At 43.7% G+C, this 26,358-nt stretch overlaps 1 protein-coding gene across 2 annotated transcripts in view; it reads left to right on the plus strand.

Annotated features, from left to right (window-relative positions):
• Window positions 1–11,021: 11,021 nt before the first annotated feature.
• CCNYL1 (cyclin Y like 1) overlaps window positions 11,022–26,358 on the plus strand; it is a 31,073-nt gene continuing 15,736 nt past the window's right edge. For both annotated transcript variants that reach the window (XR_013922296.1, XM_080347127.1), the window contains exons 1-3: window positions 11,022–11,538; window positions 23,251–23,325; window positions 25,191–25,225. Coding sequence is in view for 1 of the 2 variants with exons in the window: in XM_080347127.1 (XP_080203253.1) it covers window positions 11,310–11,538; window positions 23,251–23,325; window positions 25,191–25,225 (339 nt within the window). In the remaining variant the exon portion in view is untranslated. The remainder of the gene's footprint in view (window positions 11,539–23,250; window positions 23,326–25,190; window positions 25,226–26,358) is intronic.

Here is a 26,358-nt window from a genome sequence, read left to right on the forward strand (position 1 = left end):
CCCGGGGCCGCCGCGGGGAAGGAAGGGCCCGGCCCCTCGCCGCCCAGCCCGCCCGCCGCTCCGGCGGAGCGCCCGGCGCCGCAGCCCGGGGACGGTGCGGCCTCCGCGGCTGCGGAACCGGCAGCGCTCAGCGGCTGCCCCCGGCGAGCAGCGGGGATGCGGCCGGAGCTGCGGGGCCTGCAGAGCGCTCCTGCCGCTCAGCCACGGCGGGGGAGGCGGAGAGGCTGCCCGCGGGGCCGGCCTTGCGGCGCCGCTGGCTGGGAAGGGCTGTGCCTGCGCCCGCCCCCGGGCTCCGCGGGGGAGAAGAGGCGCGCTGCGTCCTGCAGGAGGCTGGAGCCGCGCAGGAGGTGCGGGACACGCTGTGGGACGCTGCCTGCTGTCCCGCAGCCGCCCTGTGCTTCACGGCTGTGGCTTTGGCTTCAGAGCTGGTTGGAAGTCACTGCAAAGGAGAGGTGGAGCCCGCCAGCTTCCTCCTCCATTGCCAGCACGGTGAACATTGTCTCTGCAAATGCACACTGCCAGCCTGAAAGTGGTCCTTCGGTAGCTGGGTGTATGGGAATATAGAGGAAGAATGGCGAGGAGGTTAGCTAAATGTAAATACGCTCAAGTGACTTGCACCTGTCTGTAGAAAAAGCACATACATCACACTAATTGTTTTACTGACCTGTGTGCTTGATGAGTAGAACCTCTGTGTTAGATAACATAGGCCTGTCAGAAACTCCAGGCACCTTATCGCTGTCTGAGATTCCTGCTTTGTTGTGAGAAAGAGCGGGAGGCTGTGCCTGCCTGAAGCCTTGAAATACAGGTGAGCTCAGCAGGCACAGTGATCTTCCAGCAGGGCTGAAGTGACCAGCGCCTGCGTCCCCGCTGGTGTCACCTCTGCCTGGGAGCTCAGGTGCCACTTCAGAGATCCCCCAGTAGAGAGGTAACTAAAATAAAACTTGCTCTTTGCAATGCATTCATGGCCTCTGGCTCTGCTTGCGACGTGCCTGCGTATGTGCACACACTGGGTAACCACTGCAGAAACACAACATTGCTTGTGAATCTCAGCCAGAGCACTGACCAAGGCATTAAAGCCAAAGTTGTTCTCGGGTGATGGCGTGGCAGTAAGGCCCCTGCGGCGTTGTTTGTGCACGGGCTTCTCTTCACCTTTGGTTCCATTTAATCTCTTGTTTGGCAAAACAACACAGTGCTCCTCTCCTTTGTATGTCTCCATCTCCAGTTACTTGAACTTGCTCCAAAGCTTGCTAAAGGCCACGGGAGGGCTGGGGAAGCGTCCTGGCAGCGCTTGCGCTCTGGCTGCCTGGAGCTGCTGCTGCAGGTACTTAATCCAGCAACAGGCACAGGACCTGCAGCCGCACTCAGCCCCTGAGAGGGGCCAGGCCTTGTGTTTGTACGGAGCGGGGCAGGGAGCAGCTCGCCCTCCCTGCGCCCACCTCCAACGGCTGGCTGGCTCAGCAGGTCCCAGTGTCACCACTGATGGGGCAAGGACGGCCCTCAAAGTTGGGGAGCGTAACCAGCTCCAGAAAACATCCCCAGTCTTTCCCCCAGGGAGCAGCAAATCTGGCTGGCAGACGAAAGCGAATGTGGTTACATCCAAAAGCTGTTGATTTCAACAGAGTGGCTCGAACTTCACAAAAGCCTTTGTGGAAGAGCATTACAGGCTGCACAAAGGTAGCAGGAACTGAAGCTTGTTTTTAGGGTTCTGCTGCTGTAGGAGAATGGAAACCAGAATTTCACTTGCCCCAGACCAGTTCATACTTGTCTTATGGCAACTCAAACTTCTCCTCATAAACATGCCAGAGTGGGTGCGATGATTCAGCTTGCTGTGGTTTTATGTCCTAAAGTGCTGGTCCCTTGCCACTACTCCCGCTTTTGAGAGTTTGAAACCGCTTGTGCTATTATCTCAATTATTTTTTAAATTATTTATATGGGCAGTGTGGGAAAAGCAATGAGAGTGATTACACTTCAGATGAGAACTCAGCTTGGATGAGTTTTTGAATAACTTAACGCTGTGCCCAAACTACACCGTCAGGCAAATGGAGGGAAACTCCCAAAGTGCTTTTATCCCAAGAATGTGTTTTTGTAAGTCAGATATCCTGAATACCTTCAGAGCCCAGCAGGTTCTCTACCAGCCCTCCCCTGCTTTCCAGAAGTATTTCCCCTTCTTCCCTGCTAATATTACTTTGGCACTGACTTTCATGAGCCTTATGCAGGAGATCAAAAATTACTTTCCAGATCATAACTGGATAGTGAAGCTATGAAAAGAGAAGCAAGTCCACTAGAAGTTCAGTATGGGCCCTGGTTCCTCATAGTCACTCTAAGCCTATATTTATTTACCTGTTTTTCCCCCTTTCCAAATCAGTTTTCTAAGGCGGCACAGTACCAGGGTATAATAGTGGCAGAGAAAGAGACTTGGTTTCTTCCAGCTTTCCTGACAGTTAAAGGGAAAGGAAAACACAGCAACAAAGAATTATTGCTAAAACAGTTGCCTGGAACTGAAATGCTTTTTCTCCCAACAGGACTAGAACTTAGCACAACAATAAAGTGGCAGGAACACAGCCTGGTTCAGCTCTCAAACACTGCGGGAGGCTGCAAGGACACCTAAGCTGCAGATAAACTTCCCAAGTAGGGAACAGCTCATCTTAAGGTAAGCAAGAATGAGTTAAAGAATAAAGAAACACCAATTCAAGTCCATTCTTATCTCATTCAGCTACTTGATAGAGCAGGCATAACATGTCCAATTATGAGTAAATCCTGCTGCCTCGTGCCGGTAAGCTGCTTGGGGTAATTAAGAAGAAGTGTTTAAGAGCAATGGTCCTTGTAATACTTAGAAGATCAAAGAGCCAAGTAGATGAGACAGAAATGAGTACAAATTATTTTGGAGCTATACTGATGTACCTCCCATTCTGAAATCTTCTCTTTCCTGCTTAATATTTAAAATCCTTTCTTAGAAATGCACGTGACAGTTCCTGTGGGATTTCTGTAGATGCTGCATGTACCACATGGCTGTGCACAGATCTTGGAGGCATCCATGATGTGGGGAAAATACTGCATCCCTCACGCAGTCTCTGGTTACCAAGGCAGGTATAAATAGAAACAATCTGATTTGTTAAAAAACACTATCTAGAAACCTGCGTTGCTGATAACCCTCTTGACAGCACCACCTTATTCCAAATGGTTCTGTTCTACACTTCTGTAGAAACTTCTGGTCATACACGTTTAATCTTTTCTTCTCTAAATAAATAGCAGCTACTTCTGGTTGTCATCCTAACTAAATACAAAACTGTCTTTGAAGTAAAGTTTAGATGAATACCTATCTTGCTATCAACCAAATGAACATCAGCTAACATAAAGCTTGGAGGAAAACCCAGAAAAGAAAGCGGTCTTTTTATCACTGCGAGAGGCCATTCAAATGACTAACAGTGAAATTATTTCAATGTATACATTATCATCTTCACCAGTAGCTTCCAGATTCTCCACACCAGTGAGATAGATGGGGTGGTGAATTGCTTAAATACAAAGGGAATAAGCCAGAGATTAATTTGCTGATGACAACTTGCAGTTGCAGAATCAAGGCATCCTCAACTTGAACTGATCTGGATCATCTTTGAAACCCATGGGGTAAATTAACAATGAAAAGTTAAGTTTCTGCAGAAACTGATGGGTTATCAGCAGACCTTACAAACTGCTGCTTCAGCAAGATTATTGAAAAAAATGTTAAATATTGAAATAAATATATGGTCTGATCTAGCATGTCGGTTTCCCTTACACATGGACTTACATTAAACAATGGAAATAAAGATGAAAAATATGAAGATGTATAATTTCATAAGCGCTTGAGCTGAAACGCAGGAAGTTTCTGGAGCTTCTGAAGAGGGAATAGTTCCCGTCAAGCACATTACGTTCACGCTTTCAACTCGCATCTTGATAAACTGTCATACATAATCACCGCGTTTATTAAAATGTCTTGTTACAGAAAGATCACTTAGCTTCTGGTGGAATTATATGACTGATCTCTCAAAGGCCTTGCAGGTCTGAAAGCTGACATTATTCTGATGTTTTAATTAAGGAACAAAAAGCAAAATGAGTAAGCTCTTTTTTGCAAGCAACCACTGCAGTTCCAGCTGCACTTCATTTGCAGGAAACCTCCTCCGCTTACCACTCACTGCACTGGCCAAATTTCTGACGTGCTCTATGGGTGCAGTGCTGCGTAACTGAAGAGGAAATGACAATGCAAGCAATGCACTGTATTAATTTAAAAGTAGTTAACAACAACTAATTTAAAACAATTTAAAAACAATCATATGGACAGACAGACAACAGTTATGGCATAAAGATGCAAAAGCATCTGCCCCAGTGCAGAGGTTACCCTTTAAAAAGCAAGCAGAATCCAAGCTTAGGAAAGATCTGGGGGTTTTGCTGTTACTTGTAATGGTATTGGCAGCATTTCTCTTCTCCACGCCTTAGAAGGAAAAGCCTTCAGACAATGGAGAAGGAAGAGTCAAGTCTAAGTAATTTCGGGTATCTTAGATCTAACAGGAAGGGCTCCGCAGAGCCACATACCAGGCTTTGGTGGCCCAGGACTGGAATTAAACCTTCAGTTTACCCCAAATAAACTCACTGCAGGGCTTACGCGTACAATTTGCCTCTTCTGAATAAAGTTACACATCCACATTAATGTTTATTTTAAAATACTGGAAAGCGCTTTGCTTTTCCTCGTAGGAAATTTGTATCCACAACCTGCAGTAACAGCTATTTCTTAGTACATCAAAACAGTAGTTCTGGCAGCCCTCTGCCCAAGAGCACACAAAGCCCAGCTTTGCAGGCCTCCATTTTTCTTGGCTTCAGCTCATCTCAAATTCTCTTCTCAGGTATTAAGTCTCCATTAACTCTACCTTAGCCTTTGATAGCTGCAAAGCTAGTTTTATTTTTCCTTAAGACAAGGTGAAGGAAGGAAGGATCAGAAAAGCAAAGCTAAGGTAAAGGAAGGTTACCTTCCATCTGTTTGTGCTCCCTGCAGTGATCCAGATGCTCGCACGCCAGCCAAGAAGCCTGTAATGACATCTTAGATTGCTGCAGAGGCAAAGGGTGCGTTTGATCAATGACACCAGCACTGCAGTCTGTCCTGATGCTGGGAAACACAGGCTCCTGCACCTCGTTTGCATGTATTCACCACTAGCTAAGGGTAGTACAGAAGATGATTTAAAAGTGTGACAATTTAGGGCTACTAAAATTCCACCTTGTGTGTTCTGAACAACCTCACTGGTTACTTTTTTCCCTGAAAACACTGGAATTTTCTATTTCCCTAACTACTCTTTGGTTTCAGGCTTTTTTTCCCTTAAATGGCCATAGCCTTATGTTTCTTGTCATCTTCAAAAGCCAATCACGTGTGCAATATTTTTGTCCTGTCAGCTGGCAGTGGATTTCAAAACAGGATGCCTATTTTTCCCCCCATTATTTGCAACAGTGAGACGCAGAAGTCACAGCTTTTGTTTTCACTTGGTTATACAGGTTCAACCTGGTGATTCATTCTTCCTGCAGCTATGTTTCCAGGAAAAGACAAAGTGCTGGCCCTTCTCCAAGTTATCCGTAGACTGATTGGGAGTAAGTTCAGAAAGCACTCCTCCCGCAGCTGGGACACTTTCTAAGAAGGGAGAAATTGAACAAAACATCCCAGAGCTGGTATTGTCGCCCTGCAGACAAGCAAGGAGGCGCCTGGCCTTGGAAAGCCATGTGCAGTACTAAGTCAAGGTAAAGATAAAGCAGAATTTACCAGGTTTAAGATTCTTGGCCCTGTGAAGCACAACCGAGCATTTGCAAGGAGCCGTTCTCCATTTCTGGGACTGATGGTGATGGCTTATGGGGAATCCTAGAATTGAATTTCAAGCATTTTAGGAGACTCTCAGCTTCTTGTTGCAGTTGGCATGGGCAAAAGCATAGCCTTAGATTTGGGAATCATTCAAGAGTCGTTATTCAGATAGGAGCTGGTAACTATGGTTTCAGACATCTCCCAGGGGTGCTGCTGCTCGCAGATGAAGGGAAGGCTGCTTTTGCATTGTGAAGCAAGGGACTACAGGGTTGTGTGGTTATGAACGCAAGTGCTGAGCTTTTGGAGAGGGAGTTAAATTAAAACATGCACAAATCTACCTACAAGTAATCATCACAGGGAAATCTTGAGGTAGGAAATGTAAAGACTTGTCCTTTGAATGTAAGCAGACAGCGACTCGCACATACGGGGCAAATGGGCCAAGTAAAGAGACAGGATCGCCTTCTCCTGTGAGCCCACAAGCCAAAACACAGCTGGTAGCACTAATATTAGTCCTGTCAAGCCTGGCAATCTTCATTTATTATGCACCCTGCAAATAATTATACATGTAGTTAAGCTTGTAGCTCAGAAGCTGCATTCAGTAGTTGGTAGAGTATGTTCCTCACTGGTATAGATCCTTTGACCTCGCCAGACTCACATCAGGAGTGAATCTGGTCCTTTCTGTTCTTCAGAATGAATTGAACGTCTTTTTAATCTCCGCATCTCAGGGCTATAGGTTGCTCCTTCTTCAGCTGTCATCATGACGTGACTCACGTTTCGTTTCAGGATCCCGCTTGCCTTCCTTAAGGGCTGTGTGGAGTTCTGGTGATTACAGCAACTTCCCCAGAGGGCTTGAATTAGGATTTGTTTCCCATATTTTGGGAAGTTGCTTTCCCTTTTATGAAAATTAAAACAAACCTACTCTTTCCCCACCACACATTATTAAAAGTTAAACATGAGCCACCACTTGAAGGACTGAAGGCCTGTATAACCAACTTGCTCTTTTTAGAGAATAGTAACATTAGGTGTCAAATTTATAAACTCCCATCTGGGCTGCCATTAACACCCGCTTGAATCTGTTTGGCAGTCAGTCTTTGTAGGTTACATTTAGGTCACATTTTCTTTGTGAACACAAATGCAAGAGAATTACTTTTTATCTTCATAAGGGCAAGATTCAGGTTTTTAAAAAAAAGACAAACTTACAATGTGAGAACAAATCAAACAACTGAAACAGGAAGAGAGAAAAAAGTTAAAACCACAGAATTCTTTCATTCAAGTCTCACATCTGCCTAAAATCTGGGACTTCGGTCTGTGCCCTCCTTGCCCGAGTTATCCTGGTCGAATGGAGTGCTGAGGCAGTGTTCAAATGAAACTAAATGTAATCCCCAGGAGGTTAATTGAGCATGAGTGCTCAGCACTAATCCAAACTACAAATACTGCTGCACTTAAAGCTGAGCAATAAACTGTTTTCTCATCCCATAAGAAAAAGTTTTCACAGTTTTAAGTGTTTGCCTAGTGCTGTAGAGGACACAAAATCTTCCCTTTTTGTTTGAATGCTGTCTGCAAGCATGCAGGCTCGAGCCCCGTTCAGAATAATCTGCAGCTCGGGATCAGATAGACCCATGAATCCCATTTCCATCAACTTGCAAGACTCTCTCATGGTGGTTTTACACCTTGCAGATGAGGGGTCCTTCCCAAAGGAGGCACAGAAAAGCTGTTGCCATCAGTGGGACTGACACTTGCCAGCGTTACTCCCCAGAAACAGCAGCGATTCTCCCCATTATCTGGGACACTGTTATTGCTACTCTGCACTAGGACTTACTAATCTTTAGGGGCCAGCCCTGTAATCAGGAGAGCTCAATAAAGCTGATCCACCCTTCCTGGTACCGTCATCCGCACTGGGAATTTGCCTGACTCTGGCCACAGCGCTGGTGAACCGGGACAGGCCGGGGTGAACGCTGCAACTAATGGGAAATGCTTCAAGCAGGGTGGAAAAAACCAGTTCAGTCAAATGGATTATGCAAAAGCACAGAATTTGGTGCACTGGGTGCCCTGCTCTGAGAGAAGGGGCAATGACCAGGGGTCCCACAGCACAGACATCTCTCCCCGGAGCAGGAAGGAAAGGGGTTGAATCTCAACAGTCCATAATAAGCTATTTTGGGCTTATGCATTCGTTATTGCCAAGATCTGCCATCCAGAATGCCTACTTATCATGCAAAACGTGGAACTAGGTATGTGCTGCCCGTTGTACATCAAAGTAATTGATTTTTTTATAATGGAAGCTGTCTAATGATTCACTGGGGTAAATCAAGCAAAACAGTAGAAAGATGAGGCAGAAAATAGGAAGAGAACCAGGACCAGTGATAAATCACGATAGATACTATTCAGTATATTGCTCTAGCAGTAAGTCAATAGAGTGCTAAGTTGCATAAGTAAAAATGTGTTTCATCTCTGCAGGGTGTTACTCAGGCTATTCCTATTAAAAGGATCACCTGGTCCTGCAGAAAATACGCACAGCAACAGGTTTTGTCATATTATCCTGATAAATCAGATCTGTATTGAGATTTTAAGAGTTACTTAGCTAAAATGGAGGGGGAAAATGAATATTCCTCATTACTGCAGCTACAGGGAATCAAGCACAGATATGGAAAAATACTCCTTGCTGGCATGCTGAGGTATGTGGAAGCGGAAGCTTAAATTCTCCTGGAATGACGGGGAGGTGGGACAGTTTGCTGCTTCTGTGATTTCCAGGGCTTAAAGTCAGCTTCCTCTTGCTTAAGAGCTACATGAATAAGGTTACATGGGGAAACAGAGTACTGATTTATTTATTTCTTCCCTCTGCATGCTTGTATAAATCCCGATACTCTACAACAGCGCTAGTGCAGGGGAAGAGCAGCCCTCCTCCCTTCCCCTTTGCAGCATTACACACCAACAATAAGTACGAGACCCATGGGAAGCGTCAGCCAAAACCAAAACCTTCACGCCCAAATAGCAGTGAGACACGTCACATACTCCAGCCACTCCAAGTTCCCAGCACTTTTCATCTTTTCAGGACAAGTACGTGGGGTTTTGGCCCTCGACGGCTGAGTCCCGGTGCTCGGCTGCCTGATGAGCCACTCTTGCTTGCTTCTTTGCCCTCGAACGAGGATCTCTCACTGCCCAAAACCGCAGCTTGGGCAAAAGGTTCTCTGAGGCCACTCCAAAACCCAGACTTAGCAGAAGTCTCGACTTGCTGTGGTTGTACCTCCTTCCACCAAAGCCGGGCAGCCACATCACACGCGCTGGCATGGCTGCAAGGAACGGGACGGACGCGGTTTAAGAAATGGATACTCGTTGTCCTGGCTTGCTGAGGTGTGCAGATTTTCCTGTGATTCCAATCACCGCTGTGGACAGAGCAGGCTCAACTCCATCAGCGTTGAGCTGCTGGACAGGCCCTAGCAGCACAGCTTGCTCAGCTGCTACCACTTTTTAATATAGACTCAGCCAGCTGCAAACACTAAGGGTATTGCCTTTCTGGTGTAAGAGGGTAAATTACACCAGTTTTACTATTAAATCAGCGCAGGTGCAAGCCAGTTCTTATTCTTGCTTGAGAATTAATTACTGCGCAAAACCACACCAGCCCTCCAGCTTTCTGCTCTTCCCCCACCGTCCTCTCCAAAAATCAGTGGGTGCACGGCCAGAGGGAAGAGAACACTGACTTCTGAATGGCTGTTTTGTGTGAAACCCCTTCATTTCTCCCTGGCTCAGCCGATAGTCAAGTCCTGGTCCTCCCAAAACCTGGGATTAGGACTCACCATCCTACAGCTTTCCAAGCAGAGGATGAAAGCTGCAGCGGTTCAAAAGCACTACAAGCAAATCTCTGAGGCCCTCGTGTAATCCACAGCGAGGTCAGGTTTCTCCGGACTAACAAGGCTTTACAAACGGTCAGTAGCGTATGTGGAAAGGCTTAACTAACACAGCTTAGAGAACTTGCCAGCAAGTGAAAAAGTATAATTTGTCAGTCTGAGGGAATAATTATAAATCATTTGGTTCCTCCCTTTATTGTGTCTGAGATGAAGTTGCACAGATTCTAGAAATGCAGCATCTATGGCTTCCTCTCTGCGATCACATGGGAGAGCCAGTGTTGGGATTTGTCCTACAAAATGGAGTAAAACCCTGAGCGTGCCTATCTCTGGAATAACTGCCAGCACAATAGCAGCGTTTTGTAATGCTTTATGTGTTCTTAAGTCTTCTGCAGGGCCATTCTTCTTATCAGAGCCCAGAGGTAAATTTTTGTGGCGATAGCGAGGTGATCCACTGCAGAGCGACTTAAATCCATGTTTATCAGGGCCCCTGGCTGCTGTGGGGATCTTGCCCTGTAATCCACCTTCCCTGGAGCGTATTTGAGCGTTCCAGTCGTCTGGGCAGCTCTCAGGTAGCTCAGACCCACCACGCGAACCCACAGCTGCCGGAGACTTTCAATACAGCCAACCAGAAGTCCCTGCAAATCCCAAGGGCTGCACGTAACGTTTGCGGCCCAGGCTGCAGGCAGGTGAAACGCAGGGCAGCAAACCACAAGCCATAAGGATGCAGCAGGGACATATCATTGCTTATGCTCAACTGCTGGAGGGACTTCACCCCAAAGTGACTGGAAGTGACTCCCAGGTGGCCGCTGTGACCCCCCACCACCCAGCTGCCCACCCAGCGTGTGCGTGGGCAGGTGAGCACGGCGCTCCAGACCAACATGGAAGCCCTTAAAGCCTTTACTAATGGGGGGAAAGAGCAGGCGAGGCTCGCAGCCAACCCTCAGAACGGCCCGGCGCAGCGCGGAGGCTGCCGGCGCCCCCCGCTGAGCCTCTCTGGGCGCAGCCGCCGCGGGGACAGCACGCAGGCACGCTATTATTTCTCTTATTTATTAATACATTTCTGTATTTTTTATTGTTATACTCTATTGTTACTTTATTATTACAGCACTGTTTTGCTGCTGCTGCTGCAGCACGTGCGCGGCCCGGCCGCGCGAGCCGGGCGCTCGGGGGGCGTGGTCAATGGCGTGGCCCCGCCCGGGGGGCGGAGCCGAAGGGGCGGTGGCCGGAGCTGCGTGTGCGCGTGGGGAGCAACGGGGGGGCGGGCCAGGAAGGGGCGGGGCGCCGGCGGCGTGACGAACCCCGCGCCCATTGGCGGAGCGGCGTCACGCGGCGCCCCGGCGGGAGGTGATTGGGTGGGAGCGAGGCGGGGCTGGGCCTCCCCCTCCCCCTCCCCCCCGCACCCCCCGGCCCGGGGGACGGTGGCCGCTCGCGCGAGGTCCGTTGGTTGCCGCGCGCAGGAGGCGGGGGGCTCGCGCGGCCGTTGGGGCGGAGGCGGCGGTGATGATGATGTGATGCGGCGGTGATGCGGCGCTGAGGCCCGGCCCGCCTCCCCCCGCCCGCCCTCCGCCCGGCGCCTCGGCTCCCCCTCCGCCCCCTCCCCCGCCCCAGCCCGGGAGCCGCGTCGCCGGGGGCCCGGCGGGGGAGCTCCGAGCTCCATGGGCAACACCGTCACCTGCTGCGTATCCCCGGACGCCAGCCCCAAGCTCAGCCGGGCCCGCGGCGGCGGGGCAGCGCCGGGGCCCGATCGCTGGACGGACGCGTACCAGGCGGCGGCGGCGGGCGGCGGCGGCGGCTCGGGCTCGGCGGAGGCCGAGTCGGGGGACTCGGACCCCGGCGGCGGCGGCCCGCACCTCCAGCACATCAGCGACCGGGAGTTCCCGGATGGTGAGCGGGGCCGCGGCGGGGAGCGGCGGGGCCGCGTTCCCGCCCCGCCGCGGGTGGGTGCTCGGGCAGTCCCCGGCCGCGCTGCGCCCCCTGTGTCCCGGCGGCGGGGGCGGCGTGCGGGCCATGCTGGGGTTGGACCCGGCCGCGCCCCAAGCAAAGTTCCGTGCGGCTGTCAGCTCTGACAGCGCCCGCGGGCCGCGGCCGCGGGCGGGGAGCTCTTCCCCGAGGAAAAGCCACCGCAGCCAGTGAGCAAGTAGCGCGGCCAAGGGCGGGGGAGCGGCCGGTCCCCCCTTCTCCTCCCTGGCTGCCCCGCTGGCCCCATGGAGAGAGGGGTCGGGGAACCCAGAAGAATCGTGGCGGAGCCCCCGGGTGCTCCCGTTGGGGCTGATCGCTTCTCCTTAACTATGGAGTCGTGACTCAGTCGTAACGTTCAGGCAGTTTTCAAAAGCTGCTGCGTTGCCAGTCTCTGTTGAACAGGAGGAAGGAAGAGGGTGTGTGGGGAATAAGGGAATTAAGAATCACAAAGATTGTGTGCATATGACATCATTGTGGCTGGACGTGGGTAATTTGTAATGTAGCTATGCAGGACGCTCGGTTATAGCTGTGGGCTCGTTACACCGAGGTTCCTTGCCATGTAGCCCTCAGTGTTCCCGATTTGCCTTCCTTGAGCTCCCAGGAAATATGTGTTTGCTGTTCGGATTCCTTGCATTTGTACCTGGAGCCCTGGTGTCAGGCAGATTTGCTCTGTGATGCGTCTTCTTTTCAGACATGCCCAGGAAGTGCTTGCGGGTTGGTGCTGCAGTGAGTTACCGAGACAACACGTAACAGGTTGGGGTGCTCCTGTCTGTGTTCACATGATGCCATAAGCACACGGCACAGTGTATTAGCTTATAATATTCAAAACTTAGTTTAATTAACAAGCGTCTTGCTATCCCTTTTCATAATTATGACCACACCTATATGAAATATATTCAGTTGAAAAAGGGTAGCCTGTTTGTTGTTTTAATGTACAATGCATGCAGTAACAATGATCACTGGCCCTCCACACTTGTCGAACTTCGGAAAAAAAATATGTCTATCAGAGAGCAATTGGCTGTAGAAGAGTGTGAGGAAACCTTCAGAAATGGAATTATTAAACTTGTGTGGTTCTGCACAGCACCATATGGTGCAGCTGTTACAGAAATGAGATGGAACAGTCAGCCCCTTGGATGTCCTTTGAGACAGCTGTGCAGCATAGCAGTAGGAGAAATTATATTTGCCATCTAGGAGAAATAAAGCTTTATTTTTGCAAGATGGTATTACAGAAATCTCTCAACTCTCTCATACTTGTTAAGAGAGGAGGAGCTAAACTCTCTAAAGATTCCAATAAGCCGAACAAAAATGCCTAAGCTGAATAAATCTGCTCAGGAATAAGAGTTGTATTTGTTTGAATCTTTAATATGTGATCATGGTAGCAGTGCTAAGTAACAGGGCTTAATTGTGAATTCTTCCAGATGTCAGAACTGGCCTTGAAGTAGGGAAGTGCTTAATTTTTTGAATTTGCAGACATGAATTAAAGTGTATAGTCCAAGAACAAGATAGTAGCTGTCAGTCACAAATGTTACTTTTGTGGCTATGGAAACCTTAGTCTTGAGACAGCAGGTAATCCTAAAATTAGAACTGCATAACTAGTATATGTTTTAGATGGTTTTAAAGATCAATTTTACTGTGGCGTGTGGTTCACTATTACATGGCCTCAGAAGTAGATCTGCTACAAATGATAGATGCTGTTTGTGTACTAGTTTTCTGATTGATATAAATGCTTTGGGCTCCAAAAAAACCCCACCAAAGTTTGATATCTTTATGAAAGTGCAAATCTGGATGGACAGTATTAGAAGGAAAACTTCTCGTGTTGAATGTTATAAAGTACTACCTGGGTAGGATTGAAGCAGCTAACTTCAAAATGTAAAGCATTGTTTTTGAAGTCTGAAATCAAGTGTTACGAATCGGATGTTATGATGACATTTTAAGTGGTGCTGCTATCTGGTTCATTTAAGAACTTATATGAAAATAATAAATCTGTAAACGCAGCACTTGCATATACCAGATAGCTACGCTTATCCCTCTTAACTCTGGGATAGAAAAGCTGTCAGCATATCCAAACTGTGCAAGAAGCCTGCATGTCTCTGTGCTGTTGACTACTATGTAGCATTAGTTTGTTGCTATAGTGGTAAGTAGTCCAGCAGTTTTATTTGAGGGATAAATATTACTTCTACAGTTTATGAATGTATAGTGTCATGGCTTAGCCAGGAGGACAATTTTGCTTGTAACACAAAGCTGAGAACTTATAAACTGTCTTTTCTTGAATGCTTTGGTGGGGGGAAAAGGGAGAAAGCTGCAGGGAAAAAAAGTCATGATCATCTTGGCTATTTTTGTTCCATGCTGCTCAGTTCTAGGAGTTTCTAAGAACACAGCTAAATATATCAGAAAGCTAGCATCCAAATGTGATGCTTCATTCCTTAAGTTGTTTGTTGTTCTTAAGTCTGTCTAAATACATTTGCACTTGTTTTTCTAAAATTGAATGTTTTGGGGGTATCAGGAATGCAAAAGTTACCAACTGAGCTTTGGACTTTTTGTTTGGTTTTGTATTGTATTGTTTTGTCTTGCTTTTTTGTAGCAAGTGGAATGTGGTCCTTGCAGGTCTGTGCTCTTAAATGAGGATTATTCTGTAGCTCTCCAGCACGCTAGTTGACAAGCACTGCTTTCCAGTCTTGCATTGTCTGTGTCATATCAGAATTAAACAAAACAAAACAAAAAACTCACTTTCTTAAAATGGGGAGGTTATGAAGTGGTATTTATATAAGATAAAAAAAGGAGTGGTAAGTGAGATGGAGATAAAACCCACTGTGAAAGTGTAATGTTTCAACGAAAGTTCAAATGAGAAAGGGCTCTTAGATCCATTGCTATGAGAGAACTTAAAGGATGACTTTTAGATTTTCTGGTTCTCAGGATACTGAGCCATAACCTATTCACACTTCTTTAGAATGAGAAATAAGCCTTCCTTAAGTAAATGGGAATAAACATAACTTTAATAGTTTCTTCCAGATGGGTTCATGCCTACTATTAATGTTAGCTATCAAAAACTAAAGTGAACCTAAAGATGCTAGTTGACTGGTCAGCAGAGCATTATGTGTTTCTTCTTCCAGCATGCAAGCAACAGTCCGAAGCAGTTTGAATTGACCAAAAAGGCTTTCTTATCTAGTTTTAGAAGCAGCAGCTCTTTGATCTTAACATGCTGTTTGGGCTGTGCTGACTGCTGGTTCTGGAGTGTGTGTGGTTTGTTTGGGTGTTGTGTTTGTTTTGGTTTTTTCTTCTGTGGGTTGTTCCCCCCAGCTCCTCCCAAATGAATGTCTGCTAATCTTTATTTTGGGCTTCTTTTTTCCTGTGATTTTTTTTTTTTTCTGGTTATTTGGGGGAGAACTTATTATGGCTGGCACTTTTTTGCCAGATCTCTATTTTTAAGCATAGATCTAATTTTTCATAAATTCTCTGGTCCTTGGATAAAACTAGAACAAGACCTTGCTTGGCAGACTTTTCTCACTTGTACTTGAAAACATTATCTCCCTCCACCACTGCTGTTTACTGAGTTCAGCAGTCTTGAGCAGAAGTTTGCCTGGCTTGCATGAACCAAGGGCAGAGTCTAGACCTGCTGAACTAACTGGTCGGGCAAAAATTAGCTGGTACCTTCGCCTGGAGAATGATGAGGGAAAAGACAATCGGGCATGAGAGGGAACAGCAAGTGGGATCAGGAGGGGTGCTGAGTGGGATGCAGTCGTCATGCAGACATTAGGAAAAAAAACAGAAGGGGATTTTGAAGAGGGGAGTTCATAGAGAAAGAAGTCAGATTGAGCTAAACAGGCTCAGACAGACTAGTGCCTACAATAACTCTTCAAGTACCTCTGAGGCTACTTCTTTCAACAGCCCCCGGCTCTCTGGAGGCTGAAAGGAGCAAGCTTCACGTTGCCTACATGCCACAGTTATTAAACAGTGTTGGAGTCGAACAGGTACTTGAATATGTTGATTGTCTGTGATCTGATTTCACCAGCAGCTTGTGTATAAAGTTTCTTGCAGAAGGTCTAAATACTGTTCATTTGTTCCTCTCTTATATAATGTCAGCTTACTTCAAGCATGTGGGTGGAGGGTTTTTTTTTCATGTTGTGTTGTTTTTTTTTTTTTAATCCTGGCAAAAATGTTAGTAAGTTAAATTTAAAAATAAGATGAACACTCTGATGCAAGGAGTTAGCTTTTTGATGCCAGCAGCTTTCAGCACAGGAAAGGCTTAACCATCTCATGTTGTTTTTGTTACCCCTGTATTTGAAGATCTGCAGCTAAATAAGCTGACAAATGCTGTTACCTACTTAGACAGATGTGAAGTTGAAGGTGAAAACCAACTGATGCTCTGGTCCATTTGCTGGTGTTCCCTCTCCTTTTTCCTTGTATTCACTGAGTTTTTCATGTAACTTGTGCTCACTCTTCTTTCCTAAAAACTCTCAATATCTCTTTCCTATAACTGACTAGGATTTAATTAACTACATAGGTATTGGTAGCCATTACAAAGAGCATGTCATCTTGACAGATGTAAAAGAATTGACTCTATACAAGGCTGAAAACACTTTCCATGTTGTTGGCTTGAGGTACCTAATGCCATGGCCTTTACAAAGTGATCTGTAAAGTACCTGTGGTGGAGTTGATAAGTCGTTCAGAAGCAATGATGAAATTGATCTACAAATTTGGGAATTTTTAATAGAAGAAATCATCACCATGGTATAGTATTGGTATTTCTAATGCTTTGGTACTGCTGACACCTAGGCAATCTTCTTTTCTCATATAATTAAATCATGGAGACTTCTGCAGTGAGCAAGTTTATGTAAGCCTTAGGTTTTAATAGTTGATATGGAACATATATACATGAAAATCATATGGAAGGGAACTGGTTGGTTTGTTTTGGTCAGTGTATTTCTTCAGGCTTCCAATATAACAGTTATTATAACCAAGACATCTTCATAAAATGGAAAATATTGAAAGGAAATTGATGTCTAACATGAACAGTTTGGTGAAGCTTATGGAATTAAGGAAACTGAATTAATTCATGTAACTTATCTGTAGTATCCTTTCCTCTTCTGTCTGTCTTTAGGAGCCTTGTTCTTTTCCCCCCTACCTGTCAAGGTAAATGTTTCAGAGCCACAGAAGTTTTGTCTCTAGAAGTGTCTGTTCTCTCAAGTGTGATTGGTGTGGTGAGGTCATACTGAAAAGCGGACTAGCAGGGTAATGAACTCTTGCACGAGCCAACAAAACCAAAAACCTGCTCCTCCCAACTTTGCATTACACATTAAGTTAAGGTTTCTAACAGTGTTTTGTCCACATAGAGGAAGAAGGAAGAATTGACTCTGGGAGGCAGGATGAGAATGCTACCAAACATTAAGAACCCAGAACTTGGATCTGTAGGTCCTTGCCAACAAGCTAATCTGGAGATTTCTAAATTTATTAGTGTTTTTTTTTTCATTACAGCTAGAGTTTGAATGTTCTTTTTTATTTCATTGACTATAAAAATAATGATTTCAGAAGAAAACTCTGAATGTTTCCACTTGAAGAGACAAACAAAAATGCAACTGGCTTAAAAAGCTCAATGTTGTTTATTTAGATGTGTAGTAAAGCCAGATGTATAAAGCTGAAGATCATACTTGCAGGTGATGCAGATATCAGGAGCTGACATGAAAATCTCAGTGACAACCAGGTAGCACTCTGCAGTGTTTGATGGGCTGTGTGTAGAGCACAGCTTCGCTTCTGTTTGGCGTTCTGAAAGGGTCTTGAGTCACTGCAGTAATCAAACATAGTTGTTGGGTTTTTTCCAGTGTGAAAAGTAACACTGGCTTGTCATCAAACATGTCAGTCAGACTCAGTAAACTCTTGAATGCCAGTTTATTTCAAAGGCAGAAAAACAGCTTTTCTGTAGAACTGTCGGACATGTTTTATTATGCAGATAGTTATTTTACTTTTATAGACCAAACTGCAGGTAAGCTGAGAATCCACAAAGCCTCTGTGAGGAGTGACTGCTTGAGCTTGTGCTTAAAATGGCACAAAGCTTGATGAACCTGTTAACTTTCATAAAAACCCAGACTTTATATGAAGTTTACAGTAATACGAGCAAGTGGAAGAGGAGAAAAAAACATCTGCCATTCCCATCAGGTGGCATATGGCACCTAACACACAGTACACTGCATCTTATTTTGGTTGCCTGCAGACACCAGATGAGACTGAAATTTCTGCTACTCACCTGTCTGTCCTTTGGAACCATGTCTTGTGAGACGTAAGGCTGTGAAGAGTTGTTATGGGGGAAAGCTTCCCTTACACTGGCAGTAATCAGCATGGATCTGGGAGTATAAAATTTGGTTGATCTTTAATGTGTACCATTAGAAATTTTTATTTAGCTTATAAAAAAATCAGAGCTGCGGATTTCTGCTTTAGCTTCTCCTGGTAGTGAATTGTTCTAAGTTTAAAGGCACATGTGGGGAATAAAAACTGGACAGCATAGGACAGATTATTTCTCCTTGACTTTTTAAATGGTCCTATGTTAGATACAATACAGAAACACATCTCTAACAAAATCTTAGTTACTTTTAAGGTTTAGCTTGTGGCCTACTGTTTTCCTTCTAGTTCCAACATAAAATCCTAGGGACATGTCGTTTTCCTTCCTATTAGCCTTCAGTGTAGAATTCAGGGCACTCCTGAGATCCTGCTGTTCTGCTCAGCTAGAACGTGTAGAAGTGATTCTAACCCCAGCAGGCACATTGTGAAACACGGTATTGTGTATGGTGGAGCAGATCTCTCCATCGCATTTCCCCAGCTTGGGCTGTGGAGCAAGTGCAAGAGGATCATACTGGGACTTGCTGGGGACCCTTCTGCAGTTTAAGAAGTGCAAGAACACTAACAATGTATTGATTTCTTTAAAAACCACAGAAATGAATAGATAACTTGAACCATGGCTAGCCCACAGTATTTAATAGCTGGTCTGCAATTTTGCTTTCTGAGTTCTTCTGATTTTAGTAGCAAATTTGAAACGTTTGCTGTGTCAGTTTCCTGTTAAACCAGCTCAACTTAGGAGTATGGTGTAAAAGAGCAAATAATTCATTCTTAAGTAAGAGAGCTTGTATATTGAACTAATTTCTGCAGCCTTCTAAAGCATTAGAGTTCTACTTAAATATGTGCTGGGTATTGGTAATAATATTGCTGTTCTTGTAGTAGTGCTGTAATGAACAACTGACAGATTTTAAATGGCTTTGCACCATCCTTCTGTGTGTATTGTGTAAAGTCGTGATCTTTAGAATAATAGTTGAACAATGTGGGTGATCAGACACCGCACAGGTTGCCCGGAGAGGCTGTGAAGTGTCTGTGTGTGGAGCTATGCAAACCTGGACTGACAGTCCTGGGATGGTCTGGACGCATCACTTAGGTGATCTCAGGAGGTCTCTTCAGCTCAACAATTCTGCCTTTTTGTGAACACAGCCAACTGTGGGGGTTGGTTTTAGTTCTTTTCCTTCTCAAATAAAGAGAAATAAACTCCTCTGGGGAGTTAGGAGTGTTTTTAAGGGACCTATGCATATGCAAGTGTTGGTTGAGATTGTTTTCACCAAGGTTCTCCCTCAGAATAGAGTTTCTTTCTGAGAACTGGTTGTGTTTGAAAGCATTTTGTTACACAACAGATCCAGTCGTTTATGTATTCAAATTTGCTTATATTAATTATGAAAACAGAGCAGGTTTTGTATCTTTTGATTCCACCCCATTATGGGAGAGAGGTGTATTTTGTTGAAGATGAATAATGAAATCAAAGTGCTTTCATCCTGTCCAGATCTGGGGAAGAAGCCACCCATGGAGCATTTAAAAGGTAGAATAACCTGTGTGTAATGAGGACATGACAGGAGAAGGCAAATGGAAAACAACCTCTGTGTGCTGGGATCTGTGGTGTGTTTGCTGCGGCTGAGGAGGAGTAAAGCAAGGTTGGGTTTAGAAACCAGAATCGTAACTTTTATGAACATTTTTGAGAGTAGAAATAGAATAACATAATGTAAAGGACAAATAACTTTCTATGAAGTTATTGGTAGGAACAACAGACTTTCTGAAGTGAGCAAATCTGTTAGTTGAATTTGTTTTAAATTTCAAATCTTTATTGGGAGTGTTAAGTGACTCGCATCTCTCACACTGTAAGTTAATGAAATATAAGGGAAGCTCAACCATTAATCAAAGCTAGTACCCCATCAAGCAAGGGAAGAAACTCAATTTACAGCAAAGAGATTGTATTATGATTTAATGCTTTAAATATGTATCAAAATGTTACTGCTCTTTAGTAACACAGAGGATGGGGCTAAATCTATTAAAGGAAATGCAATATTTTAGTGTTCTAAAGTAGAGGAACTGTCAAAGGTCTGCTACTTAGTTACATCTGTCAGCTTTATTCATGAGATAATCTATGTAGCACGATGCAGCGTGCAAAATGTGTTCTTAATCCTTAGAAATCACCCATGGAGGTGTGTAAAACAGTGGGTAAGTAGCTAGCATTATAAATTCCTAAAACCCACACACGTTCTTGTATGACACATGAATAAAAGTAAAGTCTTGGTGGATTTTGTGTTGGGGAAAGGACAGAAGATCTTTTACTTAAGTCCCATTATTCCTGGTCATCCTGTAGCATACCGTGCTGCTTTCTTCTTTTGCTAACTTTCTGTGGAGCTGGAGCTTTCTGTCAGACATCTCATCAAGAGTCACCCTTATTTTCAGGGCTAGGTAGGTTGTTTTTGGACTTGTATGTGCTACCAGGATGAAGTATTAGGAGTTATGCTTGGTTGTGAGTCAAATTGTTTGCAGACAGATCAGTCTCTTCCTCTGGCTTTTCTTGTGCTGTGTTTTCCATTACATTTTACTTCTTCTCATATCCTTATCTGTCTCTTGCCTTCTGCTTCCTTCATGAGCTGTATTGCTGTTGCTTTTTGGTATTTCATGAGCACCACTGATAATTTAGGAAGAACAAATCATACGACTAATTTTTCCATTGCTTGGAAGACAGCATTGTCCAGAGAACAGCACAGAAAGGATGCTTAAAATTCTCTGCCTGCTTACAAGAGGAAAGTTACAGGGATGCAGTCTACTAAATGTATTTTTCCTTGCAGTCTCTTGCAACACAAAAGCAGATGTACTGTTTCTGGTAATGCCCTGTTATTCTGCGATAAGAAGCATAGCTGGAGTTGGTCTTGATCCCTTCTGGTGGGGTTTTGTACGAGGGGCTGCACAATGGGTCTTGGACTTCATTAGTACCATTACTCTGGTTGTATAATGCATGTTGTGTTTAATTCTTGGAGTGCTTTTAGCCCTAGACCTCATTTCTAACATCTGAGAAGCACAGATATAGCAGAGCACAAGAAGAGGCAAAAACAATATAAGAAGTGAGCTTTAACAAGTCATATAGTTTCAAAGTAAGTAAATATTTCAGGGAAGTCAAGATGTTAGGTGTGTTTTTTTACCTCATAGCTGACCCTGTTTTCAGCAAGAGGTTGAAGTAGATACCTGTTGAGGTCCTTTCTAACCTGACCTATCCAGTTCTTCTAAAAATTGCTGCTGGACTGTAAATAAATAAATCCTAAGCTGTTTGCTCTCTTTGCATCGTAACTTGCTAATAATAATGTATATTTTAAATCTGTGTGTCGCTGTCTTGTTCTACCTGTTGACAATACTTAAGTTATTTGGTAAACTAGCAAAACACTTCAACTTCTGAATTGCTTCTTTCTCAAATCTAAAAAATTGCTTAATGTTTGCCATTATTAGTGAATTTCTTGGTCTGTGCCAAAGTTTGTGGGTTTGTTTTTGTGTTTGGTTTTTTGTTAGTTTGTGGTTTTTTTAGTAGCGTGCTAGCATTAGAAACTAGAGTTGGTCAACGTTGTGGGCAAATTTTAAACAACAGTTATACTATTTTGTTGATGTTGCAAACAGTAGTTAAAATGTGCCAGTATGACATACTGTTGTGTGCTGGATTTTTTTTTCAAAAATCAGATGTGTATTAGTGGTACTTCAGGTATGACCTGTATGGCAAATTCTGTTCTAGGGCTTCTAAACCACGACTTCTTGCATTTTAACTACATGATTAAATTTAGGTGTGTGTTCACTGTGTGCCATGAATGAGCACATTAGGGTGAAAGTAGGAGCACTGTTTTCTGTAAGTTATCTTATAAAAACTGCTTGAGATGGTCTGCTGTCATAGCTGACTCTGGCCTTTTTCGAGACAGAGGGATATTCCTGATTGAACAATCTTTGTGTTCCTAAGTAGAGGTTGCTACCTTCCTTACACAGCAGAGATTGGAAATGGCAGTGGTTGCATCCCGGAGCAGTGTCAGAGCAGTGCTGTTGGACCAAGATCAGTGATGTTGTAAGCCAAGCACTTGGAAAACATCCAGGTCTGGATACCGGTGTTGGGTGCCAGTGGGAGTCTGGAATGAGAACTCTTGGGGACACACGTACTTTTGCAGTTACGTTCACTTGCTGACATGTGAGGCTGTGGCTGTGCTACGGGTTAGGTAGCACAAAACATTCACATAATTAAGACTTCCAGCACCCAGACAGTTTGTGCATACATTGGCTACTATTTAACCCGAGTTCTGTTAGTTGGGTGCATGAAAACCTCCTTAAGATTTTTTTTTCATTAAAAGTTGATGGTGATTATTAGCTTTGTTTTTTTAAGGGTGTGGCAACTGCATTGGCATTCAGCCTTAAAACACCAACATGCAAGTTTGTGACCTTGCATGGTTAGCATGGCGTAAGTAGCACACAGGAAGATCAGGATGACAAATGTCAGTGGATGCGAATGTGCTCTTTCCAGGTCATACAGGAACACGCTACTGGGTTATTCTGTTCATACGTTCATGTAAGTCAGTGTGTCTGTAGCATGACTTCCTCAGAACAGCTGTTTCTAATGCAGCTCAACATTTCATCATGATGTTTACAGTTTCACCAACAAACTTTTTAGTGCTCACTCCCATGTTAATCTAAGGGAGTAATATATCATCATCTGATGTGATCGCTCATTCATTGTGGCAAAGGATTAAAGCAAACATTTTGTTCTTCAGTAAATATATGTTAGCTGTATAGGGTTCTACTTGGAATTCCAAAAGAACAGAATAGTGTAAGATCCATGTTTTGATATTTATCAGCACTGTAAAACTTATGAGGTTCTTTTCTAAGACCGCTGAGATTGTTTCCTGCAGCATTGGGTACCTAAAGCAGAATGAAAGATCAGCAGTGTGGGCTCCAGAATGTGAAGGCTCCACATCCAGCTACCCTACCATAACATCCTAACGTGCAGGGGCACACACTGACGTTTGGAGATGTATGCGTGTATGTTGATTTCTGAGATCTCCCTTTCCAGACTGTTTTGATGGAAACCAGAAGCTATTTCAGAGTTTCATGGCAGTAGGAATAAGTCCACAGGCTTTTTTTTTGAAAGGGGAAAATGTCGGATTTTTATTTATCTTGGCTAAAGTAAGATTTTGCTTTAGAGAGACAGCCTATTCTAGGTGTTTCTAATCTTGTGTCCATCACTGTGCTCGAGCATTTTAAGGTTGGGTGGAATTGTTGCAGTAATAATATTCTTCTTTTAAATGTCTCTCCTTTTTTTTGTCCTTTCTGTTTCAGATTTAGCCTTGGAATCTAATCCATCTGATCATCCCAGAGCAAGCACAATTTTCCTGAGCAAGTCTCAAACAGATGGTAAGTTTTTTCCAATTAAAAAAAACAAAAGAGGTGGGAGAAAACCTGTGAAAAGACTGCCTGTTTTAAATATACAGCTCGAGAACACTTAATTACATTAATTATTTCAAAACATAGGATTAATAATTCACGTGTTTACACAGAAATGTGTTTGTAGGCTATTTTACCTAACACTTAAAATCACGTGTTCTTCTAAATGCTTAAAAATCAGGAGATTTCAGAGTCTGGATCCTAGTGGTCTGAAGGAGCAAGGCTTTCCTCACTAGTGTCATTCAAGCTTCAAGCAATGATGGGTTTTTATGACCCAGGACAGTTTTCTATAAGGAATAATAAGCCCAAGCATTCAGTCTATATCAGTTGCTTTTGAATATGTTGGTTTAAACTGTTTGAATAGTTTAGTAGCATAATTATTCTTGAATCATGGTTTTAATTACATGCATGCACTGTGATTTTCAGTTTCTTTGCAAATCTCTTGTTTACTTAATGAAGTTAGTTTTGAACAACTACTATAGCTTGAGCATTCCAAGTGCTGTTAAAAAGTAGAGGTAGTTCCATATTACACAAACAAAAAAGAATTCTCACAATAGTACATTTTGAAGTTGCAAGTAAGAAGGAGCTGAAGATATTATTTTAAAAATGCTTCTGTTCCTCTTGTAGTTGGTTCTTGTTTGAAGAGGTGTGTTTTCTAATACCCATTTCTCTTGAGGATGGATGTGTTGATGGAAAGCTGCAGCATGTCTTCTACGTGGGCATAGCTTTGCCACAGAAAAGCAGAATTATTTTGACGTGTTTTTCACTTGCAAACCTGCTATTCAGAGTTTTATGGCAAGTAGTAAACCAGTTTTATCAACAGCAGTTGGTCTGCTAGGTGATGTGATAACTATTAAACTATCCTCTGAAATTTTTATTAGCTGGATGAATTGGTTTTTACAGGGTATTTTTATGGACAAGCCAGAAGAATTTATTTTCTGATTTTACTAGATCTTCTGTAGTTAACCTTTCATAGAAGTAGTATAAATTAATATCTGTAGGTTCTCTCTCACTGAGATGTTATCAGGATTGAGTTTTGATTTATGCAAAAAGACCAAAAAAATGTGGATACTCTCTTCCAGTTGTTAATTTTTCTAAATATGTAAGAGAATGTGTCCTGCCAACAAGTGGTAATGATCTGAGGTCAAAACTTTGGAGGAGTCACCTGGCCAGGCTGGTCACATTTGTGTAGCTTTCCGTGCATCCGCAGTGCGCAGCTCTTCTTTAACAGCACCGTTTTACTGCTGCTCTTACCGCTGGAAGTTAAACCTTACAATCTTTTTTAAAAAGCTGACACAGTTATAAACAATCAAACAACATGGTTGCTGTTACATGATAAAGAGGCTTAGCTTGTGCCAGCATCTTCTGCATAGTGAAATACCTTTTAACCTTCTCCTGTCTAACAGGAGGAGAAAACACGTGTACGATGCTGGGCACCTCACTCCCTTGTGTGTATTGGGCAGGTTCAGTGTGTGAAGGTTTCACTTCTGTTTGCTCAGGGGTTGCTGTAGGATGTTGGACGTTGTTGGAACTACCTGAAGTCATCCCGTTTGTCGTGATGCATCTTTTCCAAGCTGAGACATTTTTGCTTGCTGCGATGGGTAGAAGTAGTTCCTAAATGTACGTGTGGATAGCTGGGAGGATTATGTAGTTTATTAGCTTGATAAAACTGAATATTTTTCCTTAAACTACTTTTCCAGACACATAAAGTCAAATTTGATATTTGTAATACTCATGTGCTTCAAAGACTAAGTTAATAGTGTGACCTGATTGAATGTAAACTTGGATTGTATTTTAGAAACCTTACAGTTCACATTCTTCCGTCCTCTTTCTAGTGCGAGAGAAGAGGAAGAGTAACCACATCAATCATGTAAGTAAAACAAATTCTTAGTGTGCTATAGAGATAATATTAATATATCAGGACAAATTCAAGAAACAATGGTTGCAGTTCTAGGTATATGTTCTATACATGTTTCAGATCCTCCTTAGCAAAATAAAATGGAATTATCTTTGCCTGTCTTTAAAAAATAAGCCAAGTGGGCACAGTATCACAGCCATAGAATGGCTGGTGTCAAAAGAATAGGAATGGATTTTTTTGTTGTATCGGTCTTGCGCATTTCAGAACAGTAAAGGAGAAAATATAAGTCAAACTGCCTACATTGTTTTTTTAAATAGAAATAAAACTCTATTAATTTCTCAGCTGACAAGTCTTAAATGACTTGGTGTTTGAGCATCATTACAGGTCATATTGTAAGAAATGTGTACAGCATGAAGACAATGATAAACAAGTATTATCATCAGCATCATAAATGATAATACATTAGTTTTAAAATATGAAAATATGCTCTAAGCTTCTCCCGCAAATATCAGTTGGTTTTGACGCTTCACCTACCAAAAAAATGTACAAGAAAGATGCACTGTCAATAATAAATGGACAAAAATTGTTGACTAGTAAAGCAGGAATGGAAGTTATTAACATGAAGCTTAAAACATACTGTCTGGCAGAAGCATCTACTGAGAAGTTACTGGTAAGATAATGACATTTCAAGTCTGTTGTATTTAGTATGATTATGAGGGATGGTTCTTTTTCTTCTTCTTCTTCTTCTTCTTTCAATTACAGTTTCAGCTCTAATCTGCCAGCACCAAAGTGCTTGTTTTTCCTGGCAAACTTCAGCTAGAATGAGAGATATTCTCAGCCAGCCACTGAGTTGTGAAACGTGCCAGCATTCTCATATGGAACATTTTCAAGTTTTTAGACAAGGCATTTAAAAAGATTCTGGTAAAAACTAATGAACCTTGAATTGCTTGATCAGAACTCCTCCCTCAATTCTGACATCCTAGCTCCAGTCCAAGGTGTTCTCTAAAAATGCTCTGAGAAGCCTGACTTAGTTTTATACAGGAAGATTTCTTACAGTATGAAATCTACAGGATTAGGATAGATGATGGAACACATCGCTTGCTCTTAGTAGTAAAAGGATGCGTGGTAGTAGCAATTTTATTTCC

This window comes from Nesoenas mayeri (genome assembly GCF_963082525.1).
Source record: "Nesoenas mayeri genome assembly, chromosome: 6".
Lineage (NCBI taxonomy): Eukaryota > Metazoa > Chordata > Aves > Columbiformes > Columbidae > Nesoenas > Nesoenas mayeri.